At 32.0% G+C, this 24,757-nt stretch overlaps 1 protein-coding gene across 1 annotated transcript in view; it reads left to right on the top strand.

Moving 5' to 3' along the window:
* Positions 1–271: 271 nt before the first annotated feature.
* LOC140040275 (protein O-mannosyl-transferase TMTC1-like) overlaps positions 272–24,757 on the top strand; it is a 51,767-nt gene continuing 27,281 nt past the window's right edge. The window contains exons 1-2 of the mRNA XM_072086076.1: positions 272–686; positions 17,031–17,208. Coding sequence (XP_071942177.1) covers positions 307–686; positions 17,031–17,208 — 558 coding nt within the window. The 5' untranslated portion in view covers positions 272–306. The remainder of the gene's footprint in view (positions 687–17,030; positions 17,209–24,757) is intronic.

Genomic DNA, 24,757 nt, shown 5'->3' with positions numbered 1-24,757 from the left:
ATACTACTAAATCTAGGCTATCTAGTATTTGATATCTATTTTTGACAGACCTATTTAAATGAAGAAAAGAATTTCTGATGCTACAGAATAAATTGCAACATTGTACCAATTATAGACAGTGATTTATCAGTGTTCATAAATATTTGCAACCACTTTGTTTTTTTTTCAGATCTTAATTGTCATCAAGATGTTTTATTGCAAATTTGGTAATTGTGTGTTGCTTAATAAACATTGGTGAACACTGTCTGGAAAATTAGACATCTTATTTTATCATTGACATTTTGAGTGTCAGATCTCTTAACAAGTATGGCGGTTCACAAGCGACCAAACATCATGCAAAATAATAACAATAACAACAACAATAATAATCGTGTTCATCGCAGAGGAACTAAGATAAAACCTCAAACCATGTGCTGTAGTTCAAACGTAATCCAGTCCAGTTTTTGCTTGCCAGATTGTTCGTTCACCGTCTACCAGTTTCTAGTGTTACTTGCCGCATTATTTTGTTACGTAAATAGTTTTAATGGAGGACTAGTTCATGATGATATCTTTGCGATAAAGAACAATGATGATGTTCGACCATCGACTCCTTTAAGTAACATTTTTCACAATGATTTTTGGGGAAAGTCCATGCAAGATAATATGAGTCATAAGTCATATAGGCCACTTTGTACACTCACTTTCAGGTAATGTATTTTATTCTATTTATACTTTAAAAACATTTATCCTACAGTATGTTCACACAGGTGCGGATGGTGTGCGATTTTGAGGTCAAGTATAAACCACAGAATAAGAAACAAGTGTATTCAGACACAGGGAAATGCTTATTGTTACAATGGAAGTTGTGTGGTGCTTCTTCCCTTAAAGCTCAGGTACAGGCATGAATTTTAAATATAATATTTGGTTAATTGTACATAATCAAATATTTGTAACAGAAATCAAGATGAAAAAAACATGAATTTCCCTTAATATGGTCAAATACAAAATTTGGCAAGATTCTTCCATAAAAACCAGAAAGACTTTTTTTCAGTAGTTAGGTAGTTAACCTAATGGATAATAAGATGTCTGGTGACTCCTTAGACGGTGAAAAAAGATGGTGGATATACTGTTTTTCACAGTTAATGCGATTCAGCATTGTACACAAAAACACTGACTCACTGTACAGACATACAATTTGTCAGTGGTGTACGCTAAACTCCATCCTGTATGGTAACTAACCAGGGTCTATATTTAACAGTAGTCAGGAATACTGTATCCAAAGTTCACACATTTTGTACCAAAAACCAACATTGTGTCATTGTTTAGTTGTGTTAAAATAAATGTTGGTGAGAGCACTAACAGTACTGTATATTGATTATTAATTTGTTTCAAATGACACTACAGTACAGTTTAGTACTGTAGTATGCTGTACATTAATGAAATGTCTGAACTAGATTTAACAAATTTTAGTGTGAACTCAATAACTACGTTATTTCCTAATTTATGTAGTTTTGGAGAACAGATCGGTGGTTCACACCGTATCACTTTTGCATGCTGTCTGTTTCTGCCGTATATGAGCATGGTGACTAAAGTTAGGGTACTTACTGTACATAGAATAGTGCAAACCGTTGGTAGGATTTTACTGGATGGATTTTGTCTCTGAATTTAGCATAAGTTATGTGTGGGATTATCCTCAAACTGGAGATTTTCATCATATATGACGAATACAGTAAAACTGCACTACTCCACCAGTAGTATCCTAATTTTCACCTCAGTGAACCAGTTCCGATCAAACCCTGCTGTATAACAGTAGATCTTACTTATCCAAAATGAAAATGCAACCAAAATCAAAGAATATTATCTTTTTTTTACAAAATGAAAATAAATATCTTGTCTGATTATCAGGAAGTCAAGGTGTTAGACGATTTCTATCAGAGTGTTAAAACTCTAGTAACATGACAGTTATGATCATATCTCCAATCATAGATTTTCTTCTAACTGTAAATCGATTTGGTTAAGAATGTAGTATTTTTAGATAAATGCCCTAAATTGTGCGATTAGATTCACTGCATGAAAGAACTGCTAAATTTTATTCATTATTAAATCATTATCTAATTTTAAAGAAATATGGTATTTTGATATAAAACAAATTCCATAAGCATTTTTTTTAATTTCAAACAAAATAGTCCTTTTAAAAGGAGAGATATAGATGTAGATTAAACATTTTAAACATTTAAATTATGTTTTTTGATTCTTTAAAATATTATTAATCAACACTCATAGTTATCTCTAATAACTAAATACAATATAAATATTCTTTCTTTCCATTAAAAATATTATGTGTCTATAATCTATTTGAAAAAAACTAAAATCTATGAGCAACCTTGAGGAATATTAATTTTGTAGTTCAATACAAATCCAATTAAATATCTTTAGAACCTAATGGTAAATGCTTTTGACACTTAAAAATAGATTTATTTTGTTATTAAATTAAAATTTATTTGTTATAAAATTCATACCATTTATCATCAGTCTTTTGTCTAATGGGATTCTTTTAACAATTTTATACTGGCTATTCTTTTTTACTGTAACCATGAGAATAAGATTTCTCTGTGCGTATGTTCTATTTTTTCTTTGCCCAATATCGCATACTAAGTAGAAAATTAAGAACTATAGTAAGAAACTTTGTAGGATGATGCTCACGGATGACAATTTGGCTGCTGGTGGGAATACCTGATTTATAGGGGTGCTTAACAGATTTTTTTCTTTTCGTAGAGAGATGATTATTTTCGGTTTATCCAGTAAGACTACCAATACCACTGTTGGTTTTTGTGATTTACTGTTTCAGATGAGGCTACATTCAAAACACACATTGACTACTACCAGGATTTTATTGACAACCTTATTTTGTTATATTTATATTCCTCATTTGAACCATGCCCCTTCACCCAGTAAATATGTTCTACCCACCATTGGCCCCGAAACCTTGACTCAGAAATACCGGGATGGTGTCCGGCGGGGGATAGTTTTACCTTAGTTAAGCATAGTTAAGCTTTGTTACATTTTTTTTTTTCACATTATTGATTGTCTCCATCCCCGAAACCTCGACTAAGAAATACCGGAATGGTGTCCGGCGGGGGATAGTTTATTACCATTAGTTAAGGTCCTATGTAAAGCACCTAGAGGGGTCAGTGATCCATTAGGCGCTATATAAATACTGTTTATTATTATTATTATTATCAAATCAAATGGACCTACTGCACTCATATCATGACACAAACTATTTTACGACGCTATCTCTACACAGTACACATTATTTACACTAACTTTGTGTGAATTATGTCTAACATGCTCTTTGTGTTCAACATGATAAATTTCATAACCATTCAAGTACATATCAAATCAAGAATGTATTTGATTTGTATTCTTGTCATGTAAACAGCATTAAGCTCGTTTTTCGTTTAGACACTTCAACATTTATCAATAAACGTTTGATAATTAGATAATAGCTATCGATATATAAAAGCACTTTGTTGAATGTTCTTTATTCATGGGACTGTGTTTGTGAAGATATTTTTTAATCAAGGCACATGATGAGATTTTAAATGTCAGATTTTAGGTAGAAGAAAATAAGTAATGCAATACGTTGTTAAATAATAACAATTTCAAGGAATTTAAATGAGTAAATGTTTGGTACACATAAAACATTTAATGAAATGATATTTGGTAGAGACAGGAGAGGATGGTGAGACCTTATAAATAACAAGCAGTCAGCATCAATACATTGGAAGTGCTCACATCATCCCAATTTTTCCTACAAGATCTCTCCCCTTTATTGAATATATTTATTGACATGACACCCATATAAAAAGTAATGTTGAATGAATGTTTTTTAAAAACTTGACCATAATGTAGTATTATTGTAAATAACATGCGGTACGGATATTTTTACACCATAGTATTCCAAATTTGTATACAGTATAATATGAGATAAGCCAAATAGACTGAAACATCAAATTGTTAAATTGTGTTTACTCTCTTGGAGTCGCACTCATACTATAATATTCCATATTCAAATTTGAAAAACCCATTATTATTATTATTATTTATAACAGCAATGCTTTAAGAAGTGATTGTCGGTTCAAGATAATTTATTAATTCATTTTCAACGGACAATACAATATTAAATCTGTGCAAGCCTGAGTCGGTGAATCAGTCATTCTATTTATAAAGGATTTGATTTTTAAAAATCGGCCGTCGAATTCTCCATAGCAGTGATACTACTTAATTATCAACACCATCTGTTTGTCTTATAATAAGCGTTATTACTTTAATCAGTAATAGTCATTTTACAGTGAAACGTAAAGCTGTAGAAGCTGGATTCTAATATTGTTATACTATATTTCTATTTAATTATCTATTTTTTATTTATATATTTATTCAAAGCAAATAACAGTGGTCCCTATACAAGCTACTAGTCTTTAAAGACCAGAAACCACTGACTAAAGTAAAACTGGTACATCTATTAGAAAATTTCTCCTTCTACAGTATTAGAAAATTTTGTTGTTTAGACTGTTCTCCCAGAGCCCAATACAACTCTCAAAACAAACCGATGCAGTAACCACTGACTTTAGTAAACTATTAGAAAATGTATCCTTTATTCTGTAGTTCTGATTGGAGGAGGTTTTCACATGGTTTTCAAACTTTAACAATACCCTGATTTCTTTGTTTTTTTTTCATTGTTTGGACTGTTCTCCCAGAGCTCAAAACAAACCAATACAGTACAGTATACAAAACCTGTTTCTTTCTTCCATATTTTAGAAATCCATTTGTGTTTTCTCCTATGATACTAATTAACATTTGAAGCTGACTTTAACACCTGTTTATAACAAAAGAATTTAAAATTAACCATGTGAAAAATAAATTTTATATTCATACATTTATTTATTCATAAAAATTTGGCTTATGGTTTTTCTCATTACATGTTGTCATATAAAGGGCAACCTACAATGTCTATGGTTTAATGTCACTTGCCACCAATGTTATTGTTATTATGTATATTTCAATCATTCTTGTTATATTTTTTTGTTTGCAGCTGTCTATATCATTAATTTTTATTGTTGAAGAATAAATATTTATGTCTAGCTAAGTTTATATAATCAATTAATTTCTATTGTAATGTAGAACAAGTATAGTGCTTTGATAAACATTGTTTTATGGATTCAAATGAACACTTTAAAGGTGTGTCTACACTATTAAATTATTGTGACAAAACAAGTGTGATGTGCCAAAATATGGTAGTGAAATCAGGCTTTTTTTCCATTCTATTGCAATCAGGTTACCCCGTGTCTGGGACCAGCTTCCCAGACCGTTGACTGATGCTGCAGTCCTAGAAAGCCCATCAGCTTTCATTAGAAAAGTTCATATTCATTTTGATTCGCTGTAACTGTATTTTGTCTTTTTGTCTTTTATGTGTAAACTGACTTTGGGGTTGGGTCAACCAGCTCAGCTACAGTTCACTTAGGTTGACCCTGGTCTCCCCAATTTCAGTTTTTTTTGTTATGTTTTTTACTCAAATAGACCAAATAAATAATGAAATGAAATATGACAGCATCATCATGTCCATGTATGGGTACATGACATTTTCTTGTCACATAAAGTTTGATAGTGCAGACAGGGCTTAAGATGTGTCCTAATGTGTCCTGATTAGTCCTCAGAATTCGTTTTTTCTTCCAGCTAAGCATGTTGACTAGAATAGCTTAATATTTTGTGCAGGTTCTGATACTAAGGTGCCTTTCATACGCACTGTACACAATATTGCGTCAATGCGATTAATTCATCACTAAAAAATATCAACTGTGCTAAAAAACCTCTTGTGCGTATAATTTTAGAACATTGTGCACCATATTTCACTGAGCAAAATCCTGACCGTGTAACTCTCATGTGTGCCATGTTTTATGTCACATGAAGCATTACGTTTTTTTAATTCTCTTCTTGTAGACCTATGCACTACTATTACTAAAATAAAACTTATTAGTTATGTCTATAATTCCATTTTTCAACTCAAGACCAATGTGCTATTCTTCATAACAAAGTTCACCAGTGGCAACAGCTTTGTGTGACAGCTTCTCTTAACCCTGAGGGTATTTGGGACCAGCCTGCTCTACTGTATGTATGAAGGAATTCAACAGATTTCAAATACCATACATCAAATAGGCCTGTAAAGCAAGTATAATACACACCGTTTTTCATTTTCATATGGAATTACCACTTACTGTAGATTTGAATTAGTCCTATTCTGTTCCTTCTTTTATTCTCAGATGTATAATTTAACAACATTTCCCTTGGTACCATCTTAAAAGACTACCCCCTAAATTAGCTTAAATTATTATATTTCTCCTACATGTTAATACACACTACTGTATATTTTGAAAGTAGAGTGTGGTTTAGGCAAAGACCCCTGTAAACTACAACCATATAATGGCTCTCCTTGACACATCTGGTATATCTTTCAGAAGAGGAGTATGTAAAAAAAAATGTCTGCAAAAAGCTGAACATGCAACAGAACTATTTAGTAGAACTATTACGTGCATTAGAACTAATAATGAACAGCACATGACCTGAAATTAACCAATCAAATGACAGAAGTACATGTTATCAGAACAGTAATTATGACATTGTGCAGTATTGAAGGCTGGATCTATTGTATTCTAGCCAGCGAATAAAAATAATGTACAGTATGATAAGTCCTTTATACTTTTTTTAATAAAAGAAAGCTATACAACTTCTCATAAAAATAAAGATGATAAAATTATTGATTCAATATTCAACATGTTTTGTTAAATAAAACAATAATGCATTCATCAAAAGAAGTTAAAAAGATAATACATAGCAAAATCAATATTAAAGCAATCCTCTCTTCTAACATCTATTATAAAGTATGTAGTATAAATCAATAATAGAAAAAAAGTACAAAATTACATGTGAATCCTTCGTGCTTTTATATTATTTTCAATATTAATTAAATCTATTGTTATGCATATAGTATACAGTAAGTAAACACATAAAGATATACCTACCATGAACATATTGTATTATTCATTGTGCTATAGAAATGGCTGCTTTTGTGTTGTTACAAAAAGGAAGCAAAATAGAAAAACAACAAAAGAAAGATAGTAATTTAATATTAAAAAGAATGAAGATATATTTCTATGAAAAATTCATGAGTAACCAATATTTTAGAAATTCATTTTATTTTTATTTCAATTCGATTTTCTAATACTATATAGTTAGATATTTTAAAACTGTATCGAATGTAAACGTGTTAATATAATATTTTTAAGGTTCAGGAGTGAATTTTCATATTTAACAATGAATCTCTACAATTTTTAAAAGGATATCACCAATATGGTCTATTTCGTGCCTAGCTTACCTGGATAAATTGACAATGCCATATTTTTCTCGAAGAGCGAGATATACTTAAAAAGTATAAAATTCAACACCTCTCTCTATACCCTTAACAAACCATATATCCACTTTCATGAATATTAGCCCTTTAAATGATTTTGGCTTCCTTACACTCACCCTCGCCCATTTTAGTGAATCCTGCTAACTTTATAATAAGCCTGAATTCTGTACTCATCGCCCACTAAATGATTTTCAGGTACTACTACTAGTCTAAGCAAAACAATCTAGCAACAGGTTGCTCAACTCCGAAAATCAAAGGGTTTATCTATTGCTGCGACAAGACCGGTTCCTACCCCTTTATAGCTCACTGCATGCCGCGGAGAGTAGGTATACAACAGTACTGTTGTTATTTGTCGCAGCAGACATAAGATCAGAGGACTATCTAAGCAAGGTGAGATCAGTGTTGGTCTAAACTAAACAAAATTGAGCCCTACCTACTGTAGTAACTATGTGATAACTATGTGTAACTGCATTATTGTATTATTTTCAGTAATATATTGGGTAACATCTGTGGTTCAGATTACCATTAAGTATTCCTGTTGAAATCAATGAGAAAGCTGAAACTACTGTGGAAATGACAATCCCCTAGGCTCCAGCTCAGATTACAAACTGAATTATAAACTTTTTAATATTTTATGATCGCTGAGCTCATCATTATTCATTAGAGTGATAGTAGTGTAATGTGCTTTGTATATTGAAGGAGGATATTCACAGCAAATAGTCCTTGATTCACACTGTCTGGCCTACATGTGTGAATAAAGCTATATATATGTGTGAAACATTGTTTCAACTTCCCAGTTGATAGACAAGCTATCACTATACCAATGGGAGTCTGGGGTATTGCCAAAGAATAATCTAGAGTCTGAACTGGGCTAGACGACTGGCGCATCGACAAGCAAAGCACTTGTTAAGTGCCATTTCAGATAATTAGGGATCTAGGCTAGGCCTAAGTTACACACTTAGCCTGGCCTAGGCATGTACACTTCCACCGGACCAGAACGGTGAAAACATTCCATGGCGAGAGCGCTACTAGAGATTACAAGGTCAGATGATCCCATGGTTATTACGTCATACGTTTACTGGCATGTCAATGTCCACTTAATCTATATATCTGTTGACGAGTAACAGTCGACTAAGACCCATGTGGACGTGAACTTTGTTCACGTTCACTCAAGTCTAAAAGTTTCTATTTTCAGACATTAAGTTCACACTCTAACCTTTATATAAACTCTATTTATAAGTATTGCAAACTTTAATACTCCTTTTCATGAACATGCTTTTTACAACCAGAATTACAGGGTTACAATATTATTTACTATACCATGTATTCAATTAATATTAAACATATTTTTTTAGCTCTTCATCCTAACACGTACTGTATTCGGATTTAAAACAGAAACAATAAAGTTCTTCTTCACTCAGGCATGCATTTTCAATTTAAGATTTAATTCTCTGTCTATAATGTTCATTACAAATACCTTATAACACCTATCAATTTATTCTCGAACGTGTCTGGCATACTACAATAATGTGTGTAAAAGAAATTCTAAATTTGTTATTGCAATAATGGGGTTGACATGTATGTATGCATGAATGTATGTGTGTTTTATGTATTAAATTAATAATTTCTAAGTGTTTTTAAGAATTAAAAGAAAAAAATCGCATTATCTCATAATTTGGTTAGCATTCAAACTACTACTAGCTACTGTATGTGGGCACTGTAGTGGGAAGGTAGAGTTTAGTTGTAGTGAAGGTGCGTGTTATATTAAAGTTATACTAAAATAATGTAAGAGACTATGATCATACAAGCACTTTCGGTTGTAAATTGGATATTATTTGGATTGAAAATACTTGGTACTTGGTACTTCGTAAACACAGCTAGTCAATAATGTTTTTAATTTGTTATTGAATACTGCAAACATGAATGCCATCATCTTTAGTTTTTATGTACAAAGCCTGGTACTGAACATGTTGTTTCCAAAATCAATCAGTTCTTTACTGTTGGTACTGTACAAACAAAGTTCAAGTTTCTAGACTTATTTCATGCTTTGAATTTCAGCCAACTTACAACTTCTGACATTCTTTGCATGTCAAGAGGATCATAACTTTCCCACTTTTTTCTTGTACAACCTGGTTTCATATATCTTACCTCGTATATCATCCACACAACTACAGTAACACCTGCTTTGTACTATGTAAAGTACTGTCAAATGACAGTTTATATGAGGAAGGATTTATTTTTATAAACATAAACTGAATGTTTTTACTGTGTAAACTATAGAAAAATAAATAAATAACTGCTTAAAGTGAATAAAGTATTTTTCCTTTCTAGAAAATACCTGTTAAGCCCCTTTCTCACAGATGTGCCTGCAATATACCGGTATTATGCTGGCGTCGTGCCGGTATCGTTACCGGCATATACCCATTCTCATCGGAATATCTTGCCGGAAATATAACCGGTATATACCGACTTTCTGTGAGAAAGGAGTTGGGCATATTCGGCCAATAAAAAGTCTCTGACAAAATAATTATTGAGGGCGTCCTTTATTGTTATTATTTTTGTCTAGCGATATATGGCGGCGAATTTTAAGTTACAGATTATTATCTTCCTTTATAGCATATTTATGCATGCTATGTACAGTATATTGTGCATATATTATACAGGTACAGCAATTATAATGTCAGAAAATGGTCAGATTCAAACCTTACCAACTGTATACTGGTGGCTTTGGCCCAGAGTATAGCCTGGGTATAAAATTTAGTGAACATTAGATGTTGATGTATATATATTGATATTTTATAAAACAATTTTAGTCTTATGTTTGAATTTAGCGTAAATTAGGTATAGGATTAATTCAAGCATACAGTATAAACGGTCATATGCAGTACATAGTCACATGCAGTACATATTTGATCATATGCAGTACATATTCAGTAATATGCAGTACATATTCAGTCATATGCAGTACATATTCAGTCATATGCAGTACATATTCAGTCACATGCAGTACATATTCAGTCACATGCAGTACATATTCAGTCACATGCAGTACATATTCAGTCATATGCAGTACATATTCAGTCATATGCAGTACATATTCAGTCATATGCAGTACATATTCAATCATATGCAGTACATATTCAGTCACATGCAGTACATATTCAGTCACATGCAGTACATATTCAGTCATATGCAGTACATATTCAGTCACATGCAGTACATATTCAGTCATATGCAGTACATATTCAGTCATATGCAGTACATATTCAGTCATATGCAGTACATATTCAGTCATATGCAGTACATATTCAGTCACATGCAGTACATATTCAGTCATATGCAGTACATATTCAGTCACATGCAGTACATATTCAGTCACATGCAGTACATATTCAGTCATATGCAGTACATATTCAGTCATATGCAGTACATATTCAGTCACATGCAGTACATATTCAGTCATATGCAGTACATATTCAGTCATATGCAGTACATATTCAGTCATATGCAGTACATATTCAGTCACATGCAGTACATATTCAGTCACATGCAGTACATATTCAGTCACATGCAGTACATATTCAGTCATATGCAGTACATATTCAGTCATATGCAGTACATATTCAGTCATATGCAGTACATATTCAGTCATATGCAGTACATATTCAGTCACATGCAGTACATATTCAGTCACATGCAGTACATATTCAGTCACATGCAGTACATATTCAGTCATATGCAGTACATATTCAGTCATATGCAGTACATATTCAGTCACATGCAGTACATATTCAATCATATGCAGTACATATTCAGTCATATGCAGTACATATTCAGTCACATGCAGTACATATTCAGTCATATGCAGTACATATTCAGTCACATGCAGTACATATTCAGTCATATGCAGTACATATTCAGTCACATGCAGTACATATTCAGTCATATGCAGTACATATTCAGTCATATGCAGTACATATTCAGTCACATGCAGTACATATTCAGTCACATGCAGTACATATTCAGTCATATGCAGTACATATTCAGTCATATGCAGTACATATTCAGTCACATGCAGTACATATTCAGTCACATGCAGTACATATTCAGTCATATGCAGTACATATTCAGTCATATGCAGTACATATTCAGTCACATGCAGTACATATTCAGTCATATGCAGTACATATTCAGTCATATGCAGTACATATTCAGTCACATGCAGTACATATTCAGTCATATGCAGTACATATTCAGTCATATGCAGTACATATTCAGTCACATGCAGTACATATTCAATCATATGCAGTACATATTCAGTCATATGCAGTACATATTCAGTCACATGCAGTACATATTCAGTCACATGCAGTACATATTCAGTCATATGCAGTACATATTCAGTCATATGCAGTACATATTCAGTCACATGCAGTACATATTCAGTCACATGCAGTACATATTCAGTCATATGCAGTACATATTCAGTCATATGCAGTACATATTCAGTCACATGCAGTACATATTCAGTCATATGCAGTACATATTCAGTCATATGCAGTACATATTCAGTCACATGCAGTACATATTCAGTCACATGCAGTACATATTCAGTCATATGCAGTACATATTCAGTCATATGCAGTACATATTCAGTCACATGCAGTACATATTCAGTCACATGCAGTACATATTCAGTCATATGCAGTACATATTCAGTCATATGCAGTACATATTCAGTCACATGCAGTACATATTCAGTCATATGCAGTACATATTCAGTCATATGCAGTACATATTCAGTCATATGCAGTACATATTCAGTCATATGCAGTACATATTCAGTCATATGCAGTACATATTCAGTCACATGCAGTACATATTCAATCATATGCAGTACATATTCAGTCATATGCAGTACATATTCAGTCATATGCAGTACATATTCAGTCATATGCAGTACATATTCAGTCATATGCAGTACATATTCAGTCATATGCAGTACATATTCAGTCATATGCAGTACATATTCAGTCACATGCAGTACATATTCAGTCACATGCAGTACATATTCAGTCATATGCAGTACATATTCAGTCATATGCAGTACATATTCAGTCACATGCAGTACATATTCAGTCATATGCAGTACATATTCAGTCATATGCAGTACATATTCAGTCACATGCAGTACATATTCAGTCATATGCAGTACATATTCAATCATATGCAGTACATATTCAGTCATATGCAGTACATATTCAGTCACATGCAGTACATATTCAGTCACATGCAGTACATATTCAGTCATATGCAGTACATATTCAGTCATATGCAGTACATATTCAGTCATATGCAGTACATATTCAGTCATATGCAGTACATATTCAGTCACATGCAGTACATATTCAGTCACATGCAGTACATATTCAGTCATATGCAGTACATATTCAGTCATATGCAGTACATATTCAGTCATATGCAGTACATATTCAGTCATATGCAGTACATATTCAGTCATATGCAGTACATATTCAGTCACATGCAGTACATATTCAGTCACATGCAGTACATATTCAGTCATATGCAGTACATATTCAGTCATATGCAGTACATATTCAGTCACATGCAGTACATATTCAGTCATATGCAGTACATATTCAGTCACATGCAGTACATATTCAGTCACATGCAGTACATATTCAATCATATGCAGTACATATTCAGTCATATGCAGTACATATTCAGTCACATGCAGTACATATTCAATCATATGCAGTACATATTCAGTCACATGCAGTACATATTCAGTCACATGCAGTACATATTCAGTCACATGCAGTACATATTCAGTCATATGCAGTACATATTCAGTCACATGCAGTACATATTCAGTCACATGCAGTACATATTCAGTCATATGCAGTACATATTCAGTCATATGCAGTACATATTCAGTCACATGCAGTACATATTCAGTCATATGCAGTACATATTCAGTCACATGCAGTACATATTCAGTCACATGCAGTACATATTCAGTCATATGCAGTACATATTCAATCATATGCAGTACATATTCAGTCATATGCAGTACATATTCAGTCACATGCAGTACATATTCAGTCACATGCAGTACATATTCAGTCATATGCAGTACATATTCAGTCATATGCAGTACATATTCAGTCATATGCAGTACATATTCAGTCATATGCAGTACATATTCAGTCACATGCAGTACATATTCAGTCACATGCAGTACATATTCAGTCATATGCAGTACATATTCAGTCATATGCAGTACATATTCAGTCATATGCAGTACATATTCAGTCATATGCAGTACATATTCAGTCATATGCAGTACATATTCAGTCACATGCAGTACATATTCAGTCACATGCAGTACATATTCAGTCATATGCAGTACATATTCAGTCATATGCAGTACATATTCAGTCACATGCAGTACATATTCAGTCATATGCAGTACATATTCAGTCACATGCAGTACATATTCAGTCACATGCAGTACATATTCAATCATATGCAGTACATATTCAGTCATATGCAGTACATATTCAGTCACATGCAGTACATATTCAATCATATGCAGTACATATTCAGTCACATGCAGTACATATTCAGTCACATGCAGTACATATTCAGTCACATGCAGTACATATTCAGTCATATGCAGTACATATTCAGTCACATGCAGTACATATTCAGTCACATGCAGTACATATTCAGTCATATGCAGTACATATTCAGTCATATGCAGTACATATTCAGTCACATGCAGTACATATTCAGTCATATGCAGTACATATTCAGTCACATGCAGTACATATTCAGTCATATGCAGTACATATTCAGTCATATGCAGTACATATTCAGTCACATGCAGTACATATTCAGTCATATGCAGTACATATTCAGTCATATGCAGTACATATTCAGTCATATGCAGTACATATTCAGTCATATGCAGTACATATTCAGTCACATGCAGTACATATTCAGTCATATGCAGTACATATTCAGTCACATGCAGTACATATTCAGTCATATGCAGTACATATTCAGTCACATGCAGTACATATTCAGTCACATGCAGTACATATTCAGTCACATGCAGTACATATTCAGTCACATGCAGTACATATTCAGTCACATGCAGTACATATTCAGTCACATGCAGTACATATTCAGTCACATGCAGTACATATTCAGTCACATGCAGTACATATTCAGTCATATGCAGTACATATTCAGTCATATGCAGTACATATTCAGTCACATGCAGTACATATTCAGTCACATGCAGTACATATTCAGTCATATGCAGTACATATTCAGTCACATGCAGTACATATTCAGTCACATGCAGTACATATTCAGTCATATGCAGTACATATTCAGTCACATGCAGTACATATTCAGTCACATGCAGTACATATTCAGTCACATGCAGTACATATTCAGTCACATGCAGTACATATTCAGTCACATGCAGTACATATTCAGTCACATGCAGTACATATTCAGTCACATGCAGTACATATTCAGTCACATGCAGTACATATTCAGTCATATGCAGTACATATTCAGTCATATGCAGTACATATTCAGTCACATGCAGTACATATTCAGTCACATGCAGTACATATTCAGTCACATGCAGTACATATTCAGTCATATGCAGTACATATTCAGTCACATGCAGTACATATTCAGTCACATGCAGTACATATTCAGTCACATGCAGTACATATTCAGTCACATGCAGTACATATTCAGTCACATGCAGTACATATTCAGTCACATGCAGTACATATTCAGTCATATGCAGTACATATTCAGTCACATGCAGTACATATTCAGTCACATGCAGTACATATTCAGTCATATGCAGTACATATTCAGTCACATGCAGTACATATTCAGTCATATGCAGTACATATTCAGTCATATGCAGTACATATTCAGTCACATGCAGTACATATTCAGTCATATGCAGTACATATTCAGTCATATGCAGTACATATTCAGTCATATGCAGTACATATTCAGTCATATGCAGTACATATTCAGTCATATGCAGTACATATTCAGTCACATGCAGTACATATTCAGTCATATGCAGTACATATTCAGTCACATGCAGTACATATTCAGTCACATGCAGTACATATTCAGTCATATGCAGTACATATTCAGTCATATGCAGTACATATTCAGTCACATGCAGTACATATTCAGTCATATGCAGTACATATTCAGTCATATGCAGTACATATTCAGTCATATGCAGTACATATTCAGTCACATGCAGTACATATTCAGTCACATGCAGTACATATTCAGTCATATGCAGTACATATTCAGTCACATGCAGTACATATTCAGTCACATGCAGTACATATTCAGTCATATGCAGTACATATTCAGTCATATGCAGTACATATTCAGTCATATGCAGTACATATTCAGTCATATGCAGTACATATTCAGTCACATGCAGTACATATTCAGTCATATGCAGTACATATTCAGTCATATGCAGTACATATTCAGTCACATGCAGTACATATTCAGTCATATGCAGTACATATTCAGTCATATGCAGTACATATTCAGTCACATGCAGTACATATTCAGTCACATGCAGTACATATTCAGTCATATGCAGTACATATTCAGTCATATGCAGTACATATTCAGTCACATGCAGTACATATTCAGTCACATGCAGTACATATTCAGTCATATGCAGTACATATTCAGTCATATGCAGTACATATTCAGTCACATGCAGTACATATTCAGTCATATGCAGTACATATTCAGTCATATGCAGTACATATTCAGTCACATGCAGTACATATTCAGTCATATGCAGTACATATTCAGTCATATGCAGTACATATTCAGTCATATGCAGTACATATTCAGTCACATGCAGTACATATTCAGTCATATGCAGTACATATTCAGTCATATGCAGTACATATTCAGTCACATGCAGTACATATTCAGTCACATGCAGTACATATTCAGTCACATGCAGTACATATTCAGTCACATGCAGTACATATTCAGTCACATGCAGTACATATTCAGTCACATGCAGTACATATTCAGTCATATGCAGTACATATTCAGTCATATGCAGTACATATTCAGTCATATGCAGTACATATTCAGTCATATGCAGTACATATTCAGTCATATGCAGTACATATTCAGTCATATGCAGTACATATTCAGTCACATGCAGTACATATTCAGTCACATGCAGTACATATTCAGTCATATGCAGTACATATTCAGTCATATGCAGTACATATTCAGTCATATGCAGTACATATTCAGTCACATGCAGTACATATTCAGTCACATGCAGTACATATTCAGTCACATGCAGTACATATTCAGTCATATGCAGTGTATTCGTATTATTTTATATGTTCTACTTTACTACCCTACATAATTATGTATTCATACAAATATGTATTCATGATGAAAAGGAAATTAAACTGTCAAAGTAACACTTGTTTCAATTGATATTTTTCAGGTTGAATTACATGTTTGGCGGACTCGACCCCTTTGGGTACCATTTAACAAATGTTGTTCTACATATGATTGTCTCTTGTCTATTTACGCATTGTATTAACGAACTACTGTTTCACGATAGTAAAGCATCGTTCATCGCCGGTTTACTCTTTGCCACGCACCCGATACACACTGAAGCGGTAAGTCTAACCAAGTGGAAAATGTAAACTGCATGCGTTATAAAAGTCAAATTTAAATTGGTTTCATGCTTGACTGGTTTTACTAGTTTACAATTGACCAGTTAAATGATGGCACTAATCTGTCGGTCATTTTATTTGTCTGCTAGATGCAAATTGTGAATTTCATACCAATTGTGTAAAGTTGATAATCAATACACATCATATCCCGATAAGTTATATTTAATTTGGTTATGAGGAACTTATCATGTGATGTGATTGTACCACCTTAAACAATATTCATATATATTGTTTTGTGGCTTTTGTCCACGTGGGAATATTATTCGCTCAATGCGAAATCGTTTTAGTTGAAGTCTAATTACAGAATTTAAATTATACTAGTACTTTAATTAAAGTTTGTCTGATTGCTTGGTAATTTACAATGCGTTGGTTGATTGGTTTTTACATATCTGTAGCAATTATCAATTGTAGTGTAATTTAATGTCGTTTCAAGAAGATACTAGAAAGTTTAAAGTTGTGTGCATATAAACAAGTTGTACAGTAATTAGAAGTATAGCAATAATTTACCGACTATAAAATTATTCGCAACAGCTCCCTGGAAACTTCATAACATCAAAAGTAACATTTTGAGAAAACCGTCAGCAATTTCGCAATTTAACTTTAATTATAATTTTCAATGACAGCTAACAGACCAAGATCTATTTTACAGACTGGAAGGAAAGATAATCTTTCCAGTTTCGTCTTGTCGTCTTTAAAATCGATCAATCTTCTCTGTAGGATTTGAAAAGGTGTAGGTAGGCGAGAAATTGAAACAAATTCAAAATTTTAAAATGAATATCACGTCTAGGAGTGCCAAATGCATCTTCCTAGTATCCATTTTTTATTTTTAACTCTCTATCATTGTTGATGCATGTTTACTATTTCTCCAGACTACTGTATGTAAGAATATGGGGATATACTACTGTAAAGATAAAGAGAGAGAGAGAGGCGTTTGCTCATCATAAAAATATTTCTATTGCATAGGAATTGTCTTAGGAAAGATTAGTATTTTGAAAAAAGGGTGTTATTCCTAGTTGACGCAGCAAAGAATAGTAGTACTGAACTATATGCTATAACAAAAACAATTTTTGCTATATAAAACCTCTACTGCTGCTGTGATTATGAAGACATACAGTCTTCTTTGTTGAATTTTTTAATATAGCCAAGCTATAGTTTAAATAATCCCAGGCTTTTGTTATAAGCATGAAAATCACATGAGCGTCATATAAGCATCACCGTTAAGATAAGACTAAGAGCGTTTTTAAAAATGTTACTGGATTCTTCGTTTAGATATACATATTAAATTTAATCATTATGAAGCTTACTAAACGATATTTCAACTTTAAAAATATCGAGTACATTGAAAAAAAAGAATTTATTTATATTACACTATTAATAATAAAACAATCTGAAAATGACTAAATTTAGCATGCAGTCAATTTTCATCAGCAAAAGTAATCAAGTGGAGATATCGAACAAGAAATGTGTCGTCAGTAATGCACGATTAAGTTTTGATTTGGAAAGTTCAATCCAACATCATACAACTTAATTTATTAACCATCAGCAATCAAATTAATACTGAAACCTAATAAAAAAAAGTTCAGTTGAAATATATCACATGAACAGCATTACAATTTTTGTAGGATTGTTAGTGTTGCGTTTAAAATGTTACTAATACACGACCATGTCATGGTTCACCTTTAAAAAAATGGTTAAATATTTCAAATAAAACCATCAGCAATCACATAATACTGAAACCTAATAATAAAAATTTCAGTTGAAATATCACATAAACAGCATTACTATTTTTTTTTTCCGATTGTTACTGTTAGTGTTGTGTTTAAAATGTTACTGATACATGGTTTGCCTTTAAACAAATTTAGAAAAAGAAATTACTCTGAACATAAAGGTTTAATTTATCATTGATCAAGTCTTCCTATTTATATTGAGAGATGAGGACAAGTTTTGTGCCATTTTCTATCAGCATATAATGTTATGTTTTCTATTTCTACTGCCACCCTTCTTAGATTTGTATGGCCATAGCAAATAGAAGATTATTAATCTTTCAATTCTGATTTACAGATTGAGAAATTTTGAGAACCGACCCCCTCCAACTTGATCGCAATACATTTCAAAAGGCATAGAAGAATAATGCTCGTCAGAATGGTTTATACACTTCTACTCTATTTATTTTTCCTCTATTTAAAAACAAAATTTATTCTAGTCGTTTTAGTAAACCAGGACGGGAAAGATTCTGGCCTTGATTTCACACGCACGCAATGCGGCAAGTGGTAGACAATTAGACTCCAGATGTGAGCATGCGTACATCATCCCATGATGGATACATGTAAATGGTTCCCATTATCTAGATAGAAATTCAAGGTCAGTCAGTCTTCGCGTTTGGCTTACTATTCTTAAATAATTACTTGTAAAGGGCGCCAAGCCATAGCTGTATTGGTGAAGGTTTGACCTATATATTCTGTGTGTTGCTCTGGAAGAACTCTTAGAATTGTAGAGACTGTAGAATTTGTAAATGCACACCTTTTGCGAAACTAGAAAATTTAACAAAAGATACGAAGATACAAAACATTCTTTATGAAATGAAAAATGATTGTATATAAATTCATCTCTGAAAGTAAATTTTACTCATGGAATAAATATTATATATGTATTTTGTTCATGGTGTATTGTAGGCATACAGTACATTTAATATTTCCTTTTCATTTTCTATTCTTCTAAATGTAAAAATTGATTGCGTTGAAGTACACATTGTGCTTGGTAAATTGATTTTTCCATGTCATACAACTTATAAATGTACCGTTTATGATCAAAGTGCAGTAACCCGTTGAATTAATTGATAAGCATTACATTTTATTTCTCATTTCTTGCTTTTGTTAAACAACTGGTATAGATTCTAAACGCATACATTTGATATTCTCAATCTCAAAGTTTCTTTTTAGGATCATCTTTTTTAAAACTATTATTGCCAATGATAATTGAACAATGTATGCTGTATTGAACTGGTGCTCAATTCTTTTTAATTGTAATATCCATTTAAAGCAGAAATGTTAAAAAGTATTAGTAAAATAATTTGACACAGCCTTCAGAACTTGCTTAATTGGCCCATTGTGAAATTAAGGCAAGCAAATGCTGCCGAGATAGAGACTTAAAAGAATAATTTTCCTGGATTGTAATAATTGTACCTCTTCTCATCAGACTTCACCAGGCCATATACACAGGTTGCTGGTCATAACCCTTTAAGAGGTCTAGCATTTGGTAAATAGTCGAGTAGTATACTTATCAGACTGATGCACTTGTGCATTCCGTCCAAGTTTTGCAACAGTTTTAGTTTGTCAAATTTTCCTACCTTCATTTGCTGCCCCAAAATAAAAGCTGACTTTTCTCTAAACAAAAGAAAACAAAACTTTATTCCTTGCTACCTATCATTTTATGCATTATTTTTATTTTGACAATTTTAGAGAGAATATTTTAAGAAGATGCTTAATGTTTACAAATACTGTCTGTCTGTCTATTGATTCAGTCCACTTTATTTCAACTATTAACTTCTTTGTCTATTATTATTACAGTTTAATAGCTAATTGAATAATAGAATAACCTTGAAATATGAAAGTTATATAGTATTTTATTTGCAAAAATTATTTATTGTATATTAGTTAAACAGGTAATTTGATATAATAAAAAAGGCGTATTTAAACATAAATTATTTAAAAGTAGTTCATTTAGTACGTAATATACACACATTATTTATAGTCAGATAATAATTTAATTTTACAGGTTTCATTGTTCTTGTGCGTGAGGTGTATTTTTGTTGCATATGTAGGCCACATTGCAGAAAAAAATAAATGATCACACATTGAAATTAAATGAATAAGACAGAATAAAATTAGTGTAGTTATTTGCAGTACATTATAATTAACGATATTTGGTAAAGTATTGACTTACTGTATATCAGTATAAAATAATAAAAACCGGTTTCTATTATTTAATTAACCTACTATTAATACTCTCATTAAAACCAATTATAATCTAGTAGCTAGTTTGTAACAATCATCAAAAAGAAATTTAAATTAATTCAAATAATAAATTTAATTAAATTGAGACGACCACCGTAGTTCATAAATATTCATCATAAATTGATGACAACGTACAAGAAGCTGTGAAAAAAAGTTGAAAGTATGTCAATTTTATTTTTTTCGAAACAATACATAATTATCATGTAAATGAGGCGTGTAGGTATAATATATTTTTAGCTATTAGTGTGAATATATGTTAATGTTGATAAACTATAAAAAACTATATTTAATAACAATTTTGAATTTTCTATTTACGTTATTGATGCCTGTTTCTCTTATCATTTAGTCAAACAAAATATACAATATATATAATATCTAGATATAATAAATATAATCATTTCAGATGATGCATATAAAACATGCATGTGTGATATTAGTAACAAATCCTAGATAATGTAATATAAATATTTATCAATAATTGTATCTGTTAAATAATAGTGCATAATTCAATTTTGAATAATTTGGCTACCTGTATAATGAAGTTAATATGTATTTTAAGCCTATACAGTACAAAACAATATACAGTACCATCAAATCATTCAGTTTTTGATAAAACAAATGGCCTATACCCACAGTATAAATTGTAGATGATTGAACAAATATAATATCAAACTTTACGGCATTAGGATTAATAATAATATTAATAAATCATCAAAAAATGATGTAATAAAAATATGTAGAAGTTGCTATGCAATAAGATATATTTCGCAATTTTATTTATGTATTTTAATATAATACGGATCATGTTTCTATTTATACATTGGCAGTGAGAGTATATACATGCCGCATCAATTTGTATTATTTAAACCTGATTCTATACTGTAGATGATAGGTTTCAAGACCCACTGATTATGATTGCATCTGAGCAACGTTAAAATGACATAGATTATCTTTTATTACTCTGATGCTGTTTTATTTTATACGTTTAATGGTGAGATCAAAACATGTGGAGTAATCGGGCTGTATAAGTCTAGTATAGTGTATTCGTCTCACGTGTCTACTACGTATGTTGAATCTAGTTAAAAAGCTAGTTGGTTCATTTTAAGTTCTAATCTTTTGGTATAAAGTATTAGGAAAGGTAAATAAATGTTTTGTAGCCGTACTTTATACTTTATAGTGATTTTACACATCAGAAATGTAAATTCCATAACTTTCTACTGTTACCATTTTATTTAAATTAAATTTATTTGTGCCATCATGCAGTCCCCTGAACACCCTCTTTGTCCATTTCTTCCTCCTGTTCGTAATATGTCTATGGTCCTTCCCCACAATTGACACTCTTCTCATCTTCTCTTTAAAGGACATACTACTCATTTTCTTCACTCTACTCTACCTCACTCACTCTCACTCGATCAATCTTATCATCTTAACGTGTCTTCCTCTTCTGTGCTTGACATTAAAACTGCCCTTAAGATGTAACCTATAATTCGTTCACTTTTATTAATTATTATAATAAGTATAGCAATAATCATTAAAAATAATTACAATAATTATAAATAATAACTACTACAGTAGTAATGACTATAATTTTTATGTGTTAAATTTTAAATGTAAATATGTATAATTATGTTTGTATGATGTAGTATGTTTAAGCGGATATTAGCCCTTGATGGCATTTGCAGCAATAAAGAAATTAAATTGAATTTAATTGAATTTTATCATGTAATTTTTGCATATTATACCACGTATGGTATATCGGGCGTGGAACAATACTAAAATGTATACTATTACAATAAACCGAATAATTAGAGTCAAGTAGGCACCACAACTAAACAGCCATTCTTGATCTGCAGTACACCAGATAAACAATATACAGTAAGACCAACAACTAGACATCCCATCTGAATGACGAGGCAATGGAAGTGAAGTATAGGCACGTCTGAAAGTAATGTTTCTGTTGGCACAATCTTTCTTTCTGACGATTGAGAATAATGTTATTCTTTAAACATATTGAAAACTAATAGAAATTGACATGATTGTTTCGGTCACTAGTAGTATTAAACAGCTATACCTTTTTTAATGGTGGCTTCAAGCGACTGAAACGGTCATACATAAGTTTCTATTATCCTATAAAAAGACAACCATTCATCTCATTATCGTGGTTGTTGAAAACTAATAATTCCACTTGGGTCAGTCGCCATTTGTTATAATAATTATATTAAATAATACAATGAATGTATTAAAATAATTAATTTTTATTATAATGGCCTCTAGTCTAACTGTACATCAAATCTATTCACATTATGGTTTCAACCTTCCCTGAATAAAGAATTTGAACATAGGCTTTTTACTATTCTTACAGTATATTAAATAGGGAGTTTTCTCAAGCTCGCATTCTAATCTTGTTAACATGTCGACAAATATTTGCTGTAAATAATAGTGCATTGTCTTTCTTATTTGTATTTGTACAATATTTGTGTCTTTGTTAGTATTGTCAACTATATCTTTTTAAACTGTTTGTATAATAGTGCACTATCTCTTCATTTGTATGTGTACTGACTCTTGTTTATAATTGTGCAATTTTAAAACAAACCTACGCATTTCACTTTTACATTTTCTACTCGGCTTGAATTTTTAGCTGTAAATAATATTCCTGCTGCTTTTCGAAAGTTAAATTATCATCATTCGTTTAATGCCTCCTGACCTAACCTACATTGTCTAAGATTACCTAAAGAAATTTTATTTAGATTTTCTCAATGTGATTTTTTTCTATAGCTATTTTCTATTATTGTTTTTCTATAGTGCATGTTGTCTTATGAAATATATCAAACTTGAAATAATGATAAAAGAAATGATACATTGAAGAAAGATAAAGGTCTGAAAGAGACAGGTATATATAAACAGACGAAGAATTCCATTTTTTTTTTCTCATTGTCTTTCGGTATGGTCAACGCATGCATTTTATTTATTATTTTCTATTGTCATGGTTAACCATGCACCTAATGTAGAGTTTTTTCCTGAACAGTCAACCACATGTCTAGTTCTCTGTGCCAATAGACAGAACAAAGGCACACAGTTGACTGTGTCAATAGAATTCTACAGTTGACTGTACCGATAGCCTCATCATTGTTCCATACTATTCCATTCAAGTTCATGTAGAGACTGATCGTTTATGTTTGAGGATCACAAAGTCTGAAATGTCCTTTTAATTTTAGGTTTCATGAATCCACTTAATCCTTAAATGAGCATTGGGCCTAATTTATAGTAAAATAGAAATATTATGAAAAATACATAATTTTTAAAATGGTCATATTTTCTATAGACCTATCAGAAAACACATATTCACAAATTGGAAAAACGTTGATTTATAAAATATTAACATTTTGAACATTCAGCAAAGCATGGAATTTGGAGTCGCTTTAATGTTGGTGAAACATAGTACTCAATTATTCCTGGCATGTACCATTACTCTTTGTTAG

The sequence above is a fragment of the Antedon mediterranea genome, chromosome 2 (assembly GCF_964355755.1).
Source record: "Antedon mediterranea chromosome 2, ecAntMedi1.1, whole genome shotgun sequence".
Classification (NCBI taxonomy): domain Eukaryota; kingdom Metazoa; phylum Echinodermata; class Crinoidea; order Comatulida; family Antedonidae; genus Antedon; species Antedon mediterranea.
This window is presented reverse-complemented; position numbering and strand designations above follow the sequence as displayed.